Here is a 21,408-nt window from a genome sequence, read left to right as displayed (position 1 = left end):
ACTTGTGACAAATTAAAGTGTAGTGCACTGATTGTTCCAATACATTCTTCATTATGAGAAGTTGCAAACTTGGGATCTTTTCAAATAATAGGTTGATCCGGTCAAGCTAGTGATTTGTTGATGAAAAGGGCTTATTTGGTTCTTGGGTTCAACTTACTGACTACAAAATAACATACATTTTGTTCCATTTCAGAAAATACAAGTCATAAGGACTTTTATGAGAATTGTATTATGCTTGTGCATTTTTTTCTGCTGAAGCTTGAAAGCCTCATTCATTTTAATTGCTGGATAAGTGTAACCTGCACAAAACATAACTCTTTATTACTGTAATAGTCTCTTGAGCAAGTTTGTAACGACTCTGTTATAATGCACATAATTATGGGGAAAATATAACTCATTTCAGGTGATTCAAGTAGCTTGACTCTCAGCCACATTCTGACTGCATGTATGAAGTGTTGCCTGGCGTCAGTCCATGCTGCATGCTCTGAGTGCACTCTCTGTGATGCTAGGCGTATGACCAGCTGACATCATTTGGTGTGGCTTCCTGAAGTGATGAGAACCGGCCAGTCTTTAAAGTGTGAAGACCATACATGTATATAGTACTTCACTAGCCTGGCTCCGCCCTCCTATGTACTTCCGCTCAATTTAAATTTTCCTTCAGCAGTCCGTCTGGGACTGTATTATATTCTTAGGTTTTCTCCAAACAAATTTTAACTGGTCCAATCAGCGAACAGAGGGAGTGGCTGAGAACATTGACGCCGTGCGCTAGTTTGAGTTGTAGTTCAGTTATGGCGGCGGAGAAAGATGTGAGCGAAGCCATTCATTCCGTTGTGGCACCGCTGCCGAATATCCAGAAGTTAAAGCCAGAGCTAGAACAAGCTTTGCTGAGTTTTGTTGGTGGCCATGATGTTGTGTCCTGGAAAAAAGTTTGATTTTCCAGCTCGCTCCGTTAGTGGTGAAGGAGTTGGCTGAAGCCCTATTTGGAGGGTAAGTTAATTGTTTCTTGTGGGGTCGGATCCAGGTATTGTCATCATTTACAGGGGCTAGTCAGTGATTTTATTGCCGTCCGTCTCCCACCACCTGCGTAAAAATCCCCGGCCAAATTACCTACTGTTTTAGACAAACACCAAGGTCGTGTGGTAATTTAATTGCTGTCCGAATCCACATCTCTGAGTGTTTTCGAGAATATATCACTTCAAAATTAACTGTTTATATCCTTTTTGACCCCTGCAGAGCACCATGCGGTTGCGCTTCGCTGTAATTTGGATGCATTTCTAGACTTGTAATTCTTTAAATGTTGGCAAGAATTTACAAGAGCAATATGTTTCATCACCGCTCAAAAAATAAAAAGAAGAAAAGCACATAAACATTTGAATTAGGCCATTATTTACAGCAGCATTTATTCTTATCATACCAAGCATATGACATTTTGTTTACAGCATACAATCACGTCACGGACCACGTGAGCAGCGCGTTCCCGATCACAAAACTCTCCCCTCCACGGTGAATAAATCACAATCCGAATGCACGAGTTTTAGGTTTTATCACTGAGGTGGCGTGCACAATCTGCACAGTTATTTTTACGGACTTCCATGTGAGAAACAGAGGCGAACGGCGCATGACATACGTCACGACCAAACGTTAGCGATTGGTTATGGCAGATCCAAAATGTGGCTCTGGGCAGATCCAATAGTTTTTAACTTCAACAGAGTACCCGCCTTCAAGGAAGTTAACGCTTGTCAATGGAGAGTGCCAGACTCTCTGTACAAATGAAATGTACGAGAGTCTGGTAAGACCAGGCTAGTACTTCACACCTTGTGATAAAAATATATTGGGGTGTGCTGACATGTTATTTCCTGACATGTTATAAGATACAGGAACTAGCTTGCCTTTTTACTGCACTTGATTAGAACTGCTTTGGACCATCTCTACATGCAATGGCAAAATAAAATCACAAAAAATGATGCCTTTACTATGACTGTAGAGGAAATCCAAAGTACACTCTAAAAAAAAAGGCTCGTAATCATAGGGGAACCTTTTTTAGTGCTATATAGCACCAATTTTGGTGCTTCAGTGGTTCTTCAGCGGTTCTTCAGAGGTGCTATATAGCACCTTAGTCAAAGAACCGGTGAAGAACCTCTGAAGAACCGCTGAAGAACCTCTGAAGAACCGCTGAAGAACCACTGAAGCACCAAAATTGGTGCTATATAGCACTAAAAAAGGTTCCCCTATGATTACGAGCCAAGAACCATTTTTGGTGCAATATAGAACCTTTTTTTTTTTAGAGTGTACTTTATGAAGGAATATGATTAAAGTGGTAGTGCTAGCTCTGTAAATGTACTGGAAACTAATATACAATCTGATCTACTGTAACTCATATGGTCTGAAGTTGAACATTTAAAATATTACTAAACAGTAAAAGGCTACTGTAAGAATATGTCCTAAAATTACTCAATTATATATCAAATATACATAAGAGCAGTGATCAGTTTAGGGTAACTCAGACTTTACCCATTACATCCCTCTCTCTCATCTAACAGGCTATTTTCAATCAGGTCCTGTAGAGAGGAGAATCTCGCTGGTGAACTCCCAACACTGCATCATAATATTATGCACCTGTAAAAAAAAAAAAAATTGGTAACACTTTACAATAAGGTTTCATTTGTTAGCATTAATTAACTGTAACTATAACAAATTTGGTTATATTAATATAACTATATTACACTCTCAAAAAAAGAGAGTACAGAATTGTACCTTTTAAGGTACAAGTGGCCGTCACTGGGGTGGTACCCTTAAGGGTATGATTTTGTACCTCTCTGAGTCAGAGGTAGGCAAGTTCGGTCCTAGAGAGCTGATGTCCTGCAGAGTTTAGCTCCAACCCTACTAAGCCACCACAATATAAAACTCATGGCTCCCAGCATGCATTGCAGCATTAAGTATGTCATCATTGTTGAGATTCATATGCTGTGCATCTAAATCCCCCCCCCCCCCCCCCCCAGAATATATTTAAAAATCAGAATTCAGAATGTCTGATCTGTGGCAAGAAAGTATTGTTGGTGAATATTATTTATTAACATTTTTAGTTAAACATTTTTCTTCATGACAATTTTTGTTTATGGCTTCTTTTGATTTGAACAGATTATGTGTTTTGTTAACACTGTAACAAAAACCACAAACATAAAAAGCCAAGTCAAACTGCCCAGCTAAAGGAAACACCGATCACCATAATGGCGACCAAACATTTTCAATAAAACATCAACATCTAAACCTCTGTTAATTCTCAATAAGAGCTTCTATAGATGTCTTTCAGGGTTGGAGCCAAACTCTGCAGGACAGTGGCTCTCTAGGACCGAACTTGCCTACCCCTGCTCTAAGTAGAGGAAAACAATGGTATAATTGGCCTTTAAAGGCACAGTTATATGTTTTGTTCCACAAGGAACAAAATTGTACCTCCACTGTACCTTTTTTTCTGAGAGTGTAAGCAAACTAACCCTGGAACATAACCTACTCTAGAACAGGTTATGTTCAGAGAGTAAGTTGCTATGGCTACTTACATACCCTGAAAGTTGAGGTCTCATATGTACACTGAGGGGTGTTCATTTAACACAGGGGATTTTGCTGTGAATGATTAACAAAATATAACTGTGTAATAAGCATGGGAAAAAAAATGACAAAAATGCTATAAAGAACATATTTTGCTTTACTAAGATTTACTTGCAAATATTAAATGACATGAATGAAAGGTAAGAAATAAAGTTAATAACAAATAATTTATTGCAAAATTTGTGCAAAAAAAAATCCAGAACACTAAAGTTAACAGTATAATAAAAAGTCTTTACCATCACCAACAGGACAAAGAAACACAAATAAATGAGGGTTATGAAACTGAAAATCGAATATTTTCAAATGTTTGACATATTGGGAATCTGTAACACATCCTAACAAAAATCCCCTTCAGTTCTTCATTGTTGTGTAATGTATCCAGTCTTCATAGATAAAAAAAAAATAAAGATACCTTTATGCAGGTTGTCAGGACACGGGTTTGATCATTGCTCTTCCTGCTTTTTCTCTCATTTATGTTTCCCTGTATTTTTCCACTGCACCACAGCTGTGCTCTATTCTTAATCAGCACTACTGCACACCTCTCTCACCTGTTTCTCCTCTCATTTCATTTCTCTCACTATTTAGCTTCCTTCCTTATCTGCCTTCTCTGCCAGAGTGTTTGGACTGTTTTTCTGTCATGCTCTAGCCTTTCAAATGTGACTCTATTTTTTGCCTAGCCAAGTTTTGATCCAGCCCTGCAGCTCAGTTTTCCCATCTCCTTTTGGATTTTGCCTTTTGGTATTGACTCTGTGCCTGTGCCTGGATTATTCTCTGCCCTGCACCTTGGACTGTGTCATTTTGCTGGTCCTGAACCTGCCTGCCTCTTGACCACTCTCCCAGCTTGCCCTCTTACATTATTGCCTCACTGGACTGTCTACCTATTGTTGACTTTTGCCTGTCCTTGGATTACGTCATCGGCTATTTCCCTTGACTTGGCAGCTCGGCTGCCCCAATTAAATATTTTTTCCTTTTACTGTGCTTTTTGTCCTAATAAATATAGTTTGAACTGATCTGCTCTTGGGTTCTGTTTTTCCGTCCAGACCTCACACAGGTTGACTCCAGTAGGTTTGGCTCAAGTCAAGAAAAATATGTAAGTAAAAGTATTAACTAATTAACTCAATATATGAAAAGTACAAGCGATTTTTATAAATAACAGCACAACTGGTTCTGACAAAGATGAGTTGGTGCTGGAGTCTATGTAAGAGTAAACTCAAGAGAAGGGCTCTGAACGATTCATTCATCCTACTTCAGTGGATCTCTGGTGCATAAAACAAAGAAAACAAGAATAAAACCACTTTAATTCAAAAGAACTGAAAAGATGTTATTAAAGCTGCTATTTCTTGGTTGCTTGCGGTCACAAATGTAACAAAAGCGCCTGGAGAAATGTGTCACAGTATTAAGAGTAAAGTAAAACACAATATATTGAAAACATAACTGTTCGAAGAAAGCAGAAACATCCCAAACCTCATAATTAGCCATCATATTTGTACTTTGTTACAGTACAGCCCTGTACTTCTTAAAACATTCAGAGGTGTAAAAACCTTAATTTGCTTTAGTAGCAATCATTTAATGCATAGACAGTGTGAACTTCATATTGCACTTGATTTTAAAAGATTTAAAAGGGAAAGATATAGGTTTCTATATCTATAGAGGCACTCTCTGATTATTTAAAAGCAAGCATAAAAATCATAAAGGCTCCAATTACTTCTGCTGAGAAAGGAATCAACCTCCATTTTCCAAAAGTGACATGATGTAGAAAAAAGTTAATACATTTATTAAAAACAAACAATCACAAATTCCAGCAAACTATTATGTTTCACACACCCTGCTCAGTTGTTTATGGGCTTTCCTGAAGAGAGAAATTTGTCTTTCCACATTGCAAATGTGGGTCTTGCATTTCATGCCACATCACAAAAATCATATGTGGCAGAAATCTGTGGACTAATATGATTTCTCTGTAAAAGCAAGGGTGAAATTTGTCGAGATTCCCAGCTGGGACACTCAGACCAGCAGTTCTTACACCAAAGTGGGATGTAGGTTTGAGGCCAGCCTTTTCCAAACACATTCCCATGTAAACATCATCAATGGGCAGTAGAATTATAGAGTGAGACATGTTATAGATAGTTCTGGCCGCGAAGCCGGAGAGAAGAAAGCCTCCTCCACCACAGTACGGAGGATAGCTGTCAGACTCCTGAACCTGCACCGGGACAAAGTATTTACTTAAAGGGTGTCTAATAGGCCCTACGTTCTGGATGAGGTGCCCGGTAAAGAGATGTTTACTTCCATCATTGTCCTCTTGACCTTGAAGGTACTCAACCATGTTAAACGTATTGGCAAAGATGTCATCGTCCCCGTTTAAGAGAAATCTAGCGTGTGGGCACCGTCTTTCCATCCACTCTAAGAAAAGGATCTGCTTCAGTGTGAGGTTAAAGAATGAATCATTGAAGTCCCACTGTAAAATGTCCTTGTTCTCCTTGTTCTCCAGCTTCAATAGCTCATTCAACCTGCGCTTCTCGAAGCCCGTACTAGATGTTCCGCTTATGAAGACTCTACGGATCCACACACCTTTGTACAGTCTTTCTTTAGCCCATGTTTTCCGCAGGACTTCTCGTCGATCGTAGTTTTCTGGAGAACTCTTGATGACCAGTAGAAGGAAGACATCTGCAGAGTTCAGGGGTCCGCCACACTTATTAGGCACGTCGAGCAGCATGGGAAATTTCCTACAGTGTCGGTAAAGCAGGAAATCTTGGATATGATCTGGCAGTGTAGAAAATCCAGCCACATTATAAGCAGACGTATTCTGCTGACAGCGTGAAGGCAAAGGCTGGAGAGTTTCAGATCTGGGCAACTCGATTTGACGACGGAGCATCTCAAAAGTGTCTTTGCTATTGAATATCACGTCGTCTTCAGTGTCGTTTTGGTTGATGATAATGAACAGGCACACAATACCTGTGAGAATCAACGCTATTGTCTCTGTTTTTTTCTTTCTCATCTTTGCACCTGTTAAAGAACAAAGACACAATTCACAGTATGAACACAAAATTCAATAAACAAAGATTTTTTCAGACCCACTCACAAAATCTTAAAAGGTTAGTTCACCCAAAAATGTTTGTTCATCTTTGGAACACAAATGAAGATATTTTAGTTGAAATCCGATGGCTCAGAAAGGCCTCCATTGGCACAATGGCACTTTACACTCTCAAGACCCTTAAAAGGTACTAAAGACGTCGTTACAAAGTCCATCTCATTACAGTGGTTCTACAATAACTTTATAAAGTGACGAGAATAGTTTTTGTGCGCAAAAAAACCCTGAATAACGACTTATATCATGATGACCGATTTCAAAACAAGGCATCATGAAGCTTCGAAGCGTTATGAATCAGTGAGTCGATTCAGCGGTTTGAATCGCCAAAGTCACGTGATTTCAGCAGTTTGGCGGTTTGGTAGCGATCCGAATCATGATTCGACTCGCTGATTCATAACGCTTTGAAGCTTCATGATGCATTATTTTGAAATCGGTCATCACTAAATAAGTCGTTATTTAGGGTTTTTTTGCGCACAAAAACTATTCCCGCCGATTCATAAAGTTATTGTAGAACCACTGTAGTGAGATGGACTTTGTAACGACGTCTTTAGTACCTTTTATGGGTCTTGAGAGTGTACCGTGCATTGTGCCAATGGAGGCCTTTCAGAGCGATCGGATTTCAACTAAAATATCTTCCTTTGTGTTCCGAAGATGAACAGAGGTCTTACGGGTGTCGAACGACATGAGGGTAAGTAATTAATGACAGAATTTTCATTTTTGGGTGAACTAACCCTTTAATTCGAGGCTGTCCATGAAACTAAATTTATGTTCAGCCAAAAAATTAAAAATCTATTATATTATATATATTATGATTATATTATGTTTTTTTTTTTTTTGGTTGTTGTTTGGAATAATATATTGTGTTTGTTTGTGTTCTATTGGGGGGATGGTTTTACAGGACCTCTTAATTTATTGTAAAATTAATTGAAAATCATAGTTTTCTTGAAAACTAGGGTATCTATTCTGGCATTTATGTTACAGGCAATGTCTGTATTTGGTATCTGTGAAGTAAATGAGTTTTCATTTTGAACTTTATTCTGTTCTTCTCATGACAGGTTAAAAAAGCAACTGTGTCTAAGGTCAACAACGCATTGCATGTATCCACTAATCAGTGGTGGAAAGAGTACTTGAAAAGCATACTAAAGTAAAAGTAAAAGTACTGTTACTTGTCAAAAAATTTAGTGCAAGTAGAGTAAAAGTACCTGTCCTAAATACTACTCAAAGTAGGAGTAAAAAATAGCCCTTTTAAAAGTACTCAAGAGCAGAGGTGTCAAGTAACGAAGTACAAATACTTCGTTACCTTACTTAAGTAGAAATTTTGAGTATCTATACTTTACTGGAGTAATTATTTTTCAGCCTACTTTTTACTTCTACTCCTTACATTTTCAAGCAATTATCTGTACTTTCTACTCCTTACATTTTAAAAATAGCCTCGTTACTCCTATTCCATTTCGGCATGTTTTCATTACGGCTTGTCATAAAAAAACAACTATCCAGATAAATCGTGCCATCCGGACCGAGTGAATTTGATTGTGGTTGGATGAGAAGGATAAACACAAACCATTCCGACACCCTATTGGGTTGTAGGCGATCAATCACGCCTGCACCTGCACAAATCACACACCATGCTGCCAGATAGGGCGGGTTCTCGCGACCAGCACGCACTTTCAGCCAATCAGCGATCAGCAGGCAGACGTGCTCATTCATGACTTTAGCCGGGTTTTTAGCGCGATGACTCGTAGTTGTATATTCCAGTGATCGCTATGACAGTGGCATAAATATACAGTAAGTTGTATCTACAGTAAAGAGTGGGAGAGTGACTCAACTCTCAAACGTGAATTACACCTGTGACTCGAAGACTCTTTATAAATATAACCGTGACTCCTGTCCATCATCATATACACACTTAGGACATCTGACTGCAACTAGCAACCCCGACAGATGCTGAAAGAGGTTTAAATCAACGATTAATCCGTTTTGAATGTGCTAAGTGCATGTGCCATGTACATGTACACGAAAGATATACTGTAGTTTTGTCAAAGCAAAGTGCAACACAAAGGTAAACACATTGTTGTTATTTATTTGTTGACGGATTATTGTACAGTATCAATGAATTACGCATTTTGGCAGTGGTGTATCCATTAACGTGTGAAATGCCTGTTTATTACATTGCTTTTTCTTTTAAATGTATCTCTATATTGGGCACTTTTTGCACGTAAATTGGCTTCTTACTGTTGACATCGAAAATTATGTATGTGTTTTTCTGAGGGAATGCCGTTTTGACAGTTTCTACCTGGACATATAGTCATATTTAACAGACATATAGTCATAGTTTTACTGGGATTTTTTTTTTTTTTTTAATCATCAATGTTATGTTTTAAGGAGATAAAATGGTAACTTACTTATCAACCTTGATTGGAATGGCAATAAAATAATATCATATTATTTTGTCAGTTAAAGTTTTGGTCTTTTTTCTTGGAGTGACTATAAGTATTGTAAAGGTGCAAAAAGTCAAAATTGTTATCAATAACCAGGCATGTTATCAATAACCATTTATATATATATATATATATATATATATATATATATATATATATATATATATATATATATATATATATATATATATATATATATATATATATATATATATATATATATATATATATATATAAATGTACATTTGGTGAGGTTTTTGGGCTGGAAATCGTCTACCAAATCTGGCCACACTAATCACACATTCAAAAAATGATTAATGATAACATGCCTCTGAATTTTGACTTTTTGCACCTTTACAATATTTATAGGCAATAAGTCATCAAATCTTCCGCTCCATGAAACACATTAATGCTCAGTAGTACACATATGGTTCTTTAATGTATTTGCATTGTCCTAAAATGCGTTCATTTTCAATGGGAACATATGCGGCTTAAACGCATAGCCAAGTGCATCTAAAAATGTTCAACATTAACTTTTTAATATAACATTATAGTCATTATGGCCTTTAGAAAAATGTATGCACTGTGGCGCGGCCTAATCTTTTGTCCTTAAAGGGATAGTTCACCCAAAAATGAAAATTCTTTCATCATTTACTCACCCTCAAGTTGTTCCAAAGTTTCTTTGTTCTGAAGATATTTTGAAGAATGTTTGTAACCAAGCAGATAGAGCAACCATTGACTGCCATAGTAGGGGCAAAATACTATGGTAGTCAATGGTTGCTCTATCTGCTTGTTTACAAACATTCTTCAAAATATCTTCAGAACAAAGAAACTCATACAGCTTTGTAACAACTTGAGGGTGAGTAAATGATGACAGAATTTTCATTTTTGGGTGAACTACCCCTTTAATGGCATTTTTTCCCCTTACATTACTTTTACTTTTATACTTTAAGTAGTTTTGAAACCAGTACTTTTACACTTTTACTTGAGTAAAAAGCTTGAGTTGATGCTTCAACTTCTACAGAAGTCTTTTTAAACCCTAGTATCTATACTTCTACCTGAGTAATGAATGTGAATACTTTTGACACCTCTGCTCAAGAGTAGTGAGTAGTGAGTATTATGCTCTGAATGTTATTCCACCTTATACCCTGCCAATTAAAAATGTAGCTTACTCTTTTATGGATGATTCTCAGTAAGAACAAAAAAACATGAGATCAACAGTATTTCAATATTGCTCCAAGTTTTATTTTTGACTGCTAGCACTAAAAATACAGCCATGTAATATTTGAGAAAGCAACCAATAATCTGGTAACATTTATGACAACCAGTCTGTAGAGGTTTTCTTGCGGTTAATTAAAAAAGGTTGCAAAGCGTTGTATATTGACAATTTTATGTTAAAAAAACAGTTCTTTCTTTTCAAGACGCATTCATTGTACAGCTTTAATTCCAATGGATGTTTTCTCTGTTAAAAGAATAGGCTACACTTCAGAAATCAGAATCGAGTAACTCACAATTTTCACCACTGATTATTTTTGCTTGTAATTAAAAACATAAACCTGATTTAAATATAAATCTGATGTTTTATGAAAGTTATTTGCTATATACATGGACTACAATTTTAAATCGCCATGAGAACACATTACATTAAAATATGCACTTGTAATGAGTGTAAAATCTACATTATAATTTTCACTCAAAATCTTTTCTTTATTATTAAAAACTATGATTCTCTTATTTTAAATATATTTTTTGATTTTCACTGGATTGTCTTTTGATTTAATTATGCTGGTATGTATATTTTTTGGAGTTTTATATTTGATTTGTAATGAAGTGTACCGCCCCTTTAAGAAACACTTAACTTTGGACGCGTTCTCTCCTCGCTCAGTTGATAAACTACGCTGAGATGAGGATGTATGGTGGCTCACGGAGCAATTTCACGATTTAAGTCATCATACAGTAACCAGCAACAACCCCCTTTCATAAAGCACGCGTGACTCTCACTCTAGGCAGGTCACGACTCCCTGCGCTATTGTTGATATGACGGGAGTCACACGCGTGACGCATGGAGACAGGACTTATTATTCGCCTTGGCCAATCACGTTGACAGGACAAAAATAAACATAATGTAGCGACTGCAGGTTTAAGGAAAATAGCGCAGTAAAAGTATTTGAGTATTTGTAATTTGTTACTTTACACCACTGCCACTAATGCATATGCATATGTGTAATTATTTTTTGGATTTACAGTACAATTTGTCACTATGTTAAACTATGACAGTGGATCATGTGTAGAAGATGTATTTGTGCTCTGTGCGGATGTAGTTTTCATGTTCAGTTCCAGTGAAGTCCTGATAAAAACTCAGCACCAGTGTGTCAAAGATAATGACTTTAAAGGGGTGGTAAACAACGATTTCACTATTCTAACTTTAGCTAGCGTGTAATGTTGCTGCTTGAGCATAAACAACATCTGCAAAGTTACAACCTTCAAAGTTTAAAGCAAAGGGAGATATTTGCTTTTAAAGAAATCAATTTCTAAGGACTACAGCAAACGGCCGGTAGGGACTACAGACATTCCTCCAGGGTTGGTGACATCACCAGCCCCAATATTTACATAAACCCCTCCTCAGAGAATATTAAATAAGGGGAGGCGATGCCATTTTGTATCGCTGTGTTGTTGTGGTTAGTAGGCTGGAGTGTTGTTGCCGCAATGCAGATGAAACGCTGTTATTTTCATCCGGATTGCAGGTCTGGGGTACTTGCTTTGTTCAGCCTTCCTAGGGACGGGGGTGCGTTGCAGTGCGTTTAACATACAGCATCTTATATGCATGTGTGTATGAGACAGAGGGGAACAGGTCGCATTTGCAGCAGATATATGCTGCCCATCATAAATCAAAGCATGAGACAGACAGGGGTCGGAGGAGAAGATTGGAAAATGTGACATAATGGACAATATTCGTCTGTATTTGCAATACACGAGCCGCGGTTCAGCTGCGCGAGACAAACACTGCCAGTGTGTGGATGCACCAAGGCGGGTGCGCGCGGCTCCCGCTGCACATTTCACGGAGGAAAGCTTCCACAATCTTCACGAGTTCAATGCAGGATACGCACAACGGCTTGTCCTGAAAGATGGATTTAAAAACAGAAGCTGTTTACGGGCCGTAACGTGTAAGTCTGATTTATTTTTCGTCAATGTGTTTTCCTGTAATAGTTCGTATTGTTAATTGTACGTTGTAGCAAGGAAGTAAACAGATGACAACGCTGTTCTGCAAACCAGTCTGTTAAATGCTCATTCATACTTAACGTTATCCGACGAACACTAACGTTACAAACACCTAACGTTAAAATCTCAACAGCGAACTTGGCATTAGTGTAAATGATTCTTTGATTAGAGCTTTTATGTATTGTTTATCTACAGGCTTGCTAAACATGGTTCTGTGTTCGATTTGGCTACTAGTAAAGCCAATGTTTAGTGTTCGTTTTGAGTTAATAGTTCTTGCGACAGATATTTGGCTATAATCGTTCTAAAAATACAAAAGTAACAGTGCCATTCAGTAGCGATCACTATAGATCCGCAGTCTTTACTCTTGAGGACTGAACAGGTTCTGCTCGTTCATCTTCACTAAAATGTTCTGGGTCTGATTTGGGCTCAGACTGGTATGGTTTTATTGACGCCATTGTTTCTAATACTACCCAAAGCACAGTCTAGGTAAGGGGCGTGACGTTTCCGACAAACGTGCACTAGGCGGTTAGCGAATCACAACACACTGGGCCAGCTAACCAATCTGAGCCCATTGCGTATTTTTGAGGGACTGGCTTCATACAACCCTGAAACCATCAGACCGTTTTTACAAGGAGGGACAGAGCAGTGTAGAATAAAGGTCAAATATATGAACAATAATGCAATTTTTTTAAAAACGAAGCATGAACACATGTTACAGTGCACCCCACAAACACAATCAAGCCTTCAAAAGAATGTGTTTTACCACCCCTTTAAATTACCTCATTTGTGTACAGAGCAGAATGCCATGGTCGGATACTGCTAGAATTATCTGTACTGTTAACCTATCTGAACCTGTAAGAATGGCGTCAACTGATTATCCATATAAGTACTAGGGCCCTATAATACACGTGGACCTTTCCCGATTCCATACCCCCTTTCTCTCTTCCAGTTTTGCTTCCTGCCTATTCACTGTCCTGCCATTATAAAATCGAATAGAGTAAAAGAGTATTTTGTGTGCTGTCCGAGGTTATCGAGGGCTCCGAACTCGGAATTTAGCCCAAACCCGGAGTACTCCCCTGAATGGAAAATAAACCAGCCAAAAGTGAGGAGTCTAGGTGGTGAAGGGATGCAGAAAACTGTTGAGGTAATTAAGTGAGAGAGGCGGACAGAAGTATTTTTATATTCTACTCAAGTACATATTTCAAGTATATATACTTTATTTTCTTTGGAAAACTTTTACTTCACTTCATTCCAAAGCATCATATCATACTTTTTACTGCACTACGTTTCATAAATGAAAGTTTTTTTTTTCTTACTTAAATACTTAATTACATAAAAAATGTAGTACTTTCTTACTTTTACTCAAGTAAAACTTTGAATTACTTTTACTTGAGTAAAAGTATACAGTACTACATTTTTTTTATGTAAATAAGTATTAAATGATATTCAATATGAAATATAGTGCAGTAAAAAGTATGATATTATGTTTTGGAATGTTGTGAAGTAAAACTTTTCCAAAGAAGAACACTGATAAAGTATATATACACTTGAAAAATAAAATTACTTGGAAAGTAAAAATTCTTCACTACTGTCCGCCCCTGGTTGAGTACGTTTTTTTTCAGGCGCTACTGTCAAACGGGGACACCTTTATTGGTAAGCTGGGACAATTCAATCACACTCATTTGCAAACACATTCATTTTTTATTCAAGTGTTGGCCTAATGAATTAAATACTCAATAACAATATAAACAACAACAATAATAAACATAACTTTTTTTAAGGAGGGGTGCAGGTACAGAAGATTCACCCCCTCCCTCCCATTTCCATAATTTATTCATTTTATTATTATTATATTTTATATGACTTATTTTACTTTTTTCCGTGCTCTTGCAATACTTGCTATTGTTGTTAAATCTTAAGACTTGGAATTTTCTAGGGATGTTTGTCTTCATGGGAAGGAGATAAGAGAATGTTCCCAAGGTTTTTATCATCAACCTTAACATTATTCACCTCAGAATGCTGTCATTTTACTTCCCATAACGTATCACTGCAAGGTTTCTGAATATGGTGTGCCACACCACACCCCCGGGAATGATGTCAAAGCCACAGAACATATATTTGTTTTGACTAGAAGTGGGTTACTCATAGCCGGACTATATCAGGTCTGTTAATAGAGATGGTGAAATTACATGTTTACAGGGCATATTTTGGGAACATTACAGGGCAAACATTTTGTATTGCAATATTTGTTTTTGGGAAAAACACTGTTATAAATTACATATGAAGCAGCCAATAATTAATTTGATCTTCATGCTTGGTTACTTGGTCTTGGATTCACTATAATGACATCCCTCAATGATTTACCAAGCGGCACTCTGTTTCCAATGACACTACTTTTTGGAAAAACCAATGGTGCAACGAGTATGGGATCAGAATCCCGCCAAATTTATTGCAGTCATGCATAAAAAATTAATAAGCATGAATCAAAATTTTAAAAACAAATGTGAAAATATAACGCAGAAAACGGAAAAATCAATGAAAAGTTAACCAGAATCACAAACAACACAGTCACGGAAATAAAAATAATAAGCGTAAATCAAATATTTAAACAAGTTTAAAATTATATTGCTCAAAACTGAATCATGAATTCAAAATTATCTGAATCGCTCACAAAATCATGTTTTCTGCTCTTATTTTCATTTTTTGCATGTCCTTGCTCTTTTCTCCTTTGCTCTTGTTTCCACATTCTGTGCTTGCGGTTTCAAATGTTGCTGTTCAAGTTTCATGTAAATTAGGGGCGGGTCTTAGCATCACCATTGGTCCACTAGTTCTAGATTGACAGCTCATCCTCAAGCCAATCAATTGAAGAGGGAAATTTACGTCACTCCAATGCGACTCATGCCGCAGTTCAGCCAGCCGCTGTTGAGCTACGAGTGTAACCTCTATCACTATATCTGTAAGGAAATACATTATTGTACTGTTATGAATATAATCTTAGGACTCTATTCTTTTGTATGATAGACGTTTTAGGGGGGTTTCCTCACAATTAAAGCAGTAAAATGAACATGATCACGACTGGGTGCTTACTGACGCGAAACGCGTTCACTAGGAGATGCACGGATGGCCTTTTATTTAATCCAACCGCATCACGTACCAACGTTTTTTGACCAATTTCAAAGCCGCACCCGCCCGCCATCCGCTGAATGTAAAGCCTTGTTGGGCGATGCAAGGTGCTGCTGATGCGAGCAATCGTAATGCAATGGACTTTGGCCTACATTAAACCTTTAACTAAAATAGTTATTGAACTGTTTACACTGTCATATACAATAAAAGAGCCTGCACAGCCACAGGAAATAAAAATTAATGCAAAAAACCTGCATACCTTAGCCTAGACTAGAGCATGTGACTGAAGGAGCTCATGAACCGCTGGTACCGGTCTGGATGGCTCATGGTTCAGAGCGTTCTGCTGGTGTAATGATAATGAAAAATCATTTTGCGGGTTCAGTGTTGCAGAATTATATAGATCCTAATGGGCACTTAGTTAATTTGTAATAATAATATCACTGTGTTATTGATAAACATTTATGGATATAATACCTCTCTGGAAAATGACCTGTTACTTGAAGAGATAGGAGACAAAATTGTGTTATGGCTTAATCCATTTCCTGATGCTGTAATTTTTATTGGTGGAGATTGTAATATCACTCCAGATTTCCTCCAAAGCAGCATACTTGTCCTAATTCAAAATTGAAAATGTTCATGGAGAAGTTTGATTTAATTGATATTTGGAGGGAGATGTTTCCAAATGTTAAATCTTACACATGGGGTAACAAGAAACGCTCAAGACTTTCTCGTTTAGATTATTGGCTTGTACCATACTCTTTCAAACATTATAATGTTTCAGTTAATATTCTCCCTTCCCCCTTAACGGATCACCACACTATTGTCCTTTCTACTCCTCTATCCACAGGACACTCAAATAGGTTCTAGATCCTCTTATTGGAAAATGAATTCCTCTCTACTTAAGCATGATGATTTAAAAAATAGCATTTCCTTTCTGATTCGATACTACTGGGTGAAAGCCTCATCTGACAAAAAAATTGGCCTAAATTGGGAGCTACTGAAATATGAAGTAGGAATGCGTATTAGGCATTTTAGCAGCAATTTGGCAAAAAAAGAGAAGGTATGAAGAGGAGAAGGTTCTATCAAAGATCATCACTCTTCAGAGCAAAACTCAGGAAGGTTTATCTGAAACTGATCTAACAGAACTTGCAGAGCTCCAATTAGACAGTATTTATAAATACAAAGCTGAAGGAAGGAAATGGCTAGAATCAAGCCTGCAGCACTCATAGATAATAAATCCCACCTCTCCATGTATTACAATGGACGCGAGACAAACAAAAAAAATTAATTACACTTCAAATAATTGTTCCCTGAAGATGGTTTCTGTCATTTTAGGCAGTTTTTATCACGATGATTTCATTTCAAGTGTTCGTTCTTTAAATAAGTTTAGTTTTAGTTAGTTATTTGATGCTATAAAAACGGAGGATGTGATGTCATGATTGACAGCTGAGATTGACGGCTTCTCTGAGTGAAGTTGTCACTGAGGCACTAACAGACTTTTTTCAGGATTTTTGGGAGGAGATTGGAGCTTTAGCTTTCATTTCTACATTTCCATAACTGTTTATTTCAAACCAACATAATGAATTGTTCTGCATCTGCGAGAGTGTTTGCGGGGTTTTGATAATCGCGCCTCTACTTCCTGCTCTCTACTGCGCAACTCCGGTCCCGAGATCAGTACTGCACAGACTCGGTCCCAAAATGTGAGCGCCGTGTGCGGGCCTCCGAAAGCTTCAACTCTTGTCAGCGGAAGTCAATGAAGTCGCTTCGTCCATATTTTTTACGAACTATGGCTAGAACAAGGAGAACAAAGCTCCGCTTATTTTTTTAGAATGGAGTAACATAACTCTAGGAATCTTTCTATTGGTTCTCTGCAAATGAATGGACCTTTGACAGATAAAAAGGACATTTCTCTTTTTGTAGTAATGTTTATTCAGAACTTTATAAATCCAATTACTGTAAGGATTCAGCCTTCCTTTTCTCTCAGTCATTAAAGAGGGTTAAATCAATATCCAAAGATGAGTAGTTTGCTTGTGATAAAACTATAATTATCGCTGAAATAATTGAAGGATTCGAGGGTCTTAAAAATAACAAATCTCCTGGAACCGATGGCCTTACGGATGAATTTTACAAAAGCTTTGCTAAAGAATTGGCACCGTTCCTTCTAGAGATGTTTTTGGAGAGTATTCAATCAGAAACTTTCCCTTCTAGTTTGACACAAGGGCTGTTAACTCTTATACCTAAACCTAAAAAAGATATTACTTTGATATATCATTTGCGGCCTATTTGTCTTCTTAATAATGATTATAAAATATTAGCTTGGGGTTTGGCCAAGAGACTTAAGTGTGTTCTGAGTTCAGTTATTGATGAAACTCAATCAGGATTTATGCCAAAAAGACATATAGCAAACAATATCCGACTTGTTTTAGATTTATTAGACTATAGTGATTTAATTAATGATGACAGTCTCATTCTTTTTGTAGATTTTTACAAAGCTTTTGACTCTCTCGAACACAAGTTTATTTTTCTATCCCTCAAAAAGCTTGGGTTTGGTGATCCATTCTGCAAATTTATAAGAACTCTTTATAATAATGCCAATTCTTCTATCAACCTTAAATCCGGTATACCTCGCCTAGATTCCAATTATCGAGTTTCCCCTTTTTTATTTCTTGTGGCCGCACAACTTCTTTCCTCCTTTCTTTCAAGTAGTCATCTACAAGGTATTAATATTGCCAACTAACATATACTTATTAGTCAGCTAGCTGATGACACTACCCTGTTTTTAAAAGATGAATCGCAGATTCTGATTGCCATCCAACACATTACATTTTTCTGGTTTAAATTTAAATCTTAATAAATGTGAGCTGTTAGCTATTAAAACCTGTCCTTCTCTCTCCCTTTACGGTATTCCAGTTAGGTCACAGGTGACCCATCTTGGTGTATCCATATATAAGGATGATAAAGTAAGGATGATAAACTAAACTTTGACCAAGTTGTTGGGAATTCATGATTACAGAGAGAGCAGGAGAATTAGATAATTATTTTAGAATGAGATTGTTTCTCTCCCATACATTGTGTCTTTCTGGAATGGCCAGTTTGTTAATATTCCATGGAAAAAAGTGTGGACTTTGTCATCTAAATATTTAATAGCCAATATAGGTCAAAGAAGTGTCATACAAATGACTTTCATCTTTTTTATCCTGTAAAGCTCTATTTAAAACCGATGTGTCCTGAGATTGACCCTTTATGTTCTTTTTGTGGTGCTGAAGAAGAATCTATTTCACATCTCTTCTGGGATTGCTCAAACACATGTTTGTTCTGGAAGTTTTTTTGTACGCACATTTTCTTCACAAAGTTTTTCTTTGTTATACAAAGATGTTTTATTTGGTCGGCACAACTTTGATAAAGATGTAAAGGACCAATATTTTTTGATAAACCTTTTTATTTTTGTAGCGAAATTCTTATTACACAAATGTAAATTTCAAGGTGCTAAGTTTTTTATTTTTCGTAAAGAACTTAAATCCTAACTGGACACTCTTCTTACATCCAGCACTGTGTCATATGTATGATATTTTCTTGATTGTCTAACCTGTAATTGTACTTTCAATTGTATTTACCCCTGGCATGTATTATGTATGTTCTTTGCATTAAAAAAAATACTGCGCAGACTCTGTCCCAAATCTGCGCAAGATGTCAGCGCCATGTGCGGGTGTCATGAGAAATCGTGTCCTCCTGTGAAATAGTGTCCGCTTAGGACCCAACGTGGTAATGCCTGATCAAAATGAGAGCAATAACATGCCTAACTTATTGTAAATGATTTCAATTGATAAACGAAGTAATAATACCAATACAAAATCATAACATAGTAATGTACCTATAATGTAAATAATAAAGGATAAAAAAACAATACAGAACAAGTGCACAAAATAAATACAACAGGATTTATTGTTTTAATTGTATAAACATTAAAGCGGGGCTTTTAAAATGTAGGGTACGTGCAACCATTGTGTATAAACTAAGCTAATCTGTAGCTGTATGCTGCAAGAACGTATGCTACCTAAAAAAACATTAAGAACGGGATATGCTTGATTTCACAACTTATAGTTTCGGTTATATACTAGCATTATGAAACATATGCTTTGCAAGATGTTAAAGACTATTTTAACACAATTTAAACGACAAAAATCAAAACGTGGTTTTGTAAGAATTGTAATCAGGCTCTGAACAGATTATCCATTAAAAGTTCTTTAAGTTAAATCCGGGGTTTTACAACTTTGAGTAGCATGTTGCATACTGGCATTAGGTAGTAGTCTTATAGTTTGATAATTAAATACCATTAAATTCAAACAGTTCTAAAGCAGGATAAAACCTTGTATGTGGTTCATTCACTTCAAGTTTTTAGAGATTAAAAGCTTAAAGAAGAATCTCTAGTTTTCATTCTTGCTGCTACTTTTACTTTTTTAATACTTTTTTACTTTTACTCGAGTAATGATTCTGGCCAGATACTTTTACTTTTAATTGAGAAAAAATTTCATTCAGTACTTGTGCTTTCACTTGAGTAACATTTTTGAGTACTTTTTACACCACTTTGAAAAACCTGTCGTTTGCTGGGGGCCTGGTGTCAATAAGCTTTTACTGGACTAACAAGGAAGTTTTCCGTTTTTTGCACAACTTCCCCCCCTTACAATTTTACTTCAGCAGCATCCCTTTCTCATACTCGACATTAATGATGTTTTAATGTGTTGTACAGTTAAGCCAAATAACTGGTTCAAATGAAAAATTTTACTTAGAGAACCGTTGCTATTTGGAAACGCTGTGCCACAATGGAAAATAGGCAAAAAAGTGTTTTTTTTTTCTATAAAATTATGATTTTCTTTCTATTTAAATTCATATTTATTTTAGAAATTGATAGATTTACCTATATACTTGGAACTCATGTAAACCAAAAATACTGTAAAGATCACATTCAGGGCTTTGCAGAGAAACCTAATGTTTGGTTTCACCTTTACAACTCCAGTTGTCTTTGAAAATTATTGAATTCATGGATTTTGTAACTAGGTGAGTAGTTCAATCATACAAATTATGATTTTATTTTGTATTTAAAAGGGTCATGAGAAATCAAAATTCCCTTGAGCTTTTGACATATAAGAGGCCATCATACTATAAGAATATCTTGTAAGTTTCAGAACCAAAGTTGTTGCACTTAAGCGTCAGGACACAAAACGTTAGTTATTTTGTCTATTAATGTCAATATAATGGCAAGTTTGAAAGTTTCTCTCACGTCCAATTAGACACATAATCCATGCGAGAACTAAGAAAATCAATCAGAAAAAAAAAAAAACAGATTTAGCTATAAAACAGTAACGTAGGCTAGCATAGGCTACACATCTTGTCGCATTATAGAATTCATTTTCTAATGGCAACGGTCGAAAACCAAAATAATTTAAACGCATTTAAAATGATAATATTTGATTTCCCCCCTACATTTGTTTAGTTATCTAACCGAACCAGATAAAAAACATATGTATCTTACCTTATCGTTAATCTTCTTCGGACAACGTCAACACAAGTAGCCTAAGCCTATTAGGGTTTGTTCATGTCAAAATACTCTTTAACAACCATCCCCGAGCTCACTGCTCAACCTCTCATCTCCGTATGAGGAAATGCACGCCGTCTCTAGAGGAAAAACTGAAACACAGAGACAGGCAGTGTCTCAAAACCTGGTGTGCTGCCTACCTAGACAGCATAATGGCCAAGGTGGCCAGCTCACTGGTTAAAAAAATAAATAAATGTAAAATCTAATTGCAGAACTGTTTAGTTCAGTTGAACACACAATAGGCTACATGAGAGCAGGGGCGTAAATTTCATCTAACAGTTGGGGGGGACAATAAACATGAAATTTCTCAAGAGCAAATTTTGAAGGGGACACAAATAATACAGCCA

At 36.7% G+C, this 21,408-nt stretch overlaps 1 protein-coding gene across 1 annotated transcript; it reads right to left on the bottom strand.

The window, feature by feature from the left end:
- Window positions 1–3,753: 3,753 nt before the first annotated feature.
- Window positions 3,754–21,153, bottom strand: LOC307132977 (N-acetyllactosaminide beta-1,3-N-acetylglucosaminyltransferase 3-like). The gene is made up of 2 exons (XM_079827643.1): window positions 20,999–21,153; window positions 3,754–6,603 (listed from the first exon to the last, which is right to left on the bottom strand). The coding sequence occupies exon 2, from the start codon at window positions 6,593–6,595 to the stop codon at window positions 5,441–5,443; it is 1,155 nt and encodes a 384-aa protein (XP_079683769.1). The 5' UTR covers window positions 6,596–6,603; window positions 20,999–21,153; the 3' UTR covers window positions 3,754–5,440.
- Between the last annotated feature and the right edge of the window lie 255 nt (window positions 21,154–21,408).

Source organism: Gobio gobio (genome assembly GCF_949357685.1).
Source record: "Gobio gobio genome assembly, chromosome: 10".
Taxonomy (NCBI): Eukaryota; Metazoa; Chordata; class Actinopteri; order Cypriniformes; family Gobionidae; genus Gobio; species Gobio gobio.
The sequence above is the reverse complement of the archived record's forward strand: the minus strand, read 5'-3'. Positions and strand labels throughout refer to the sequence as shown.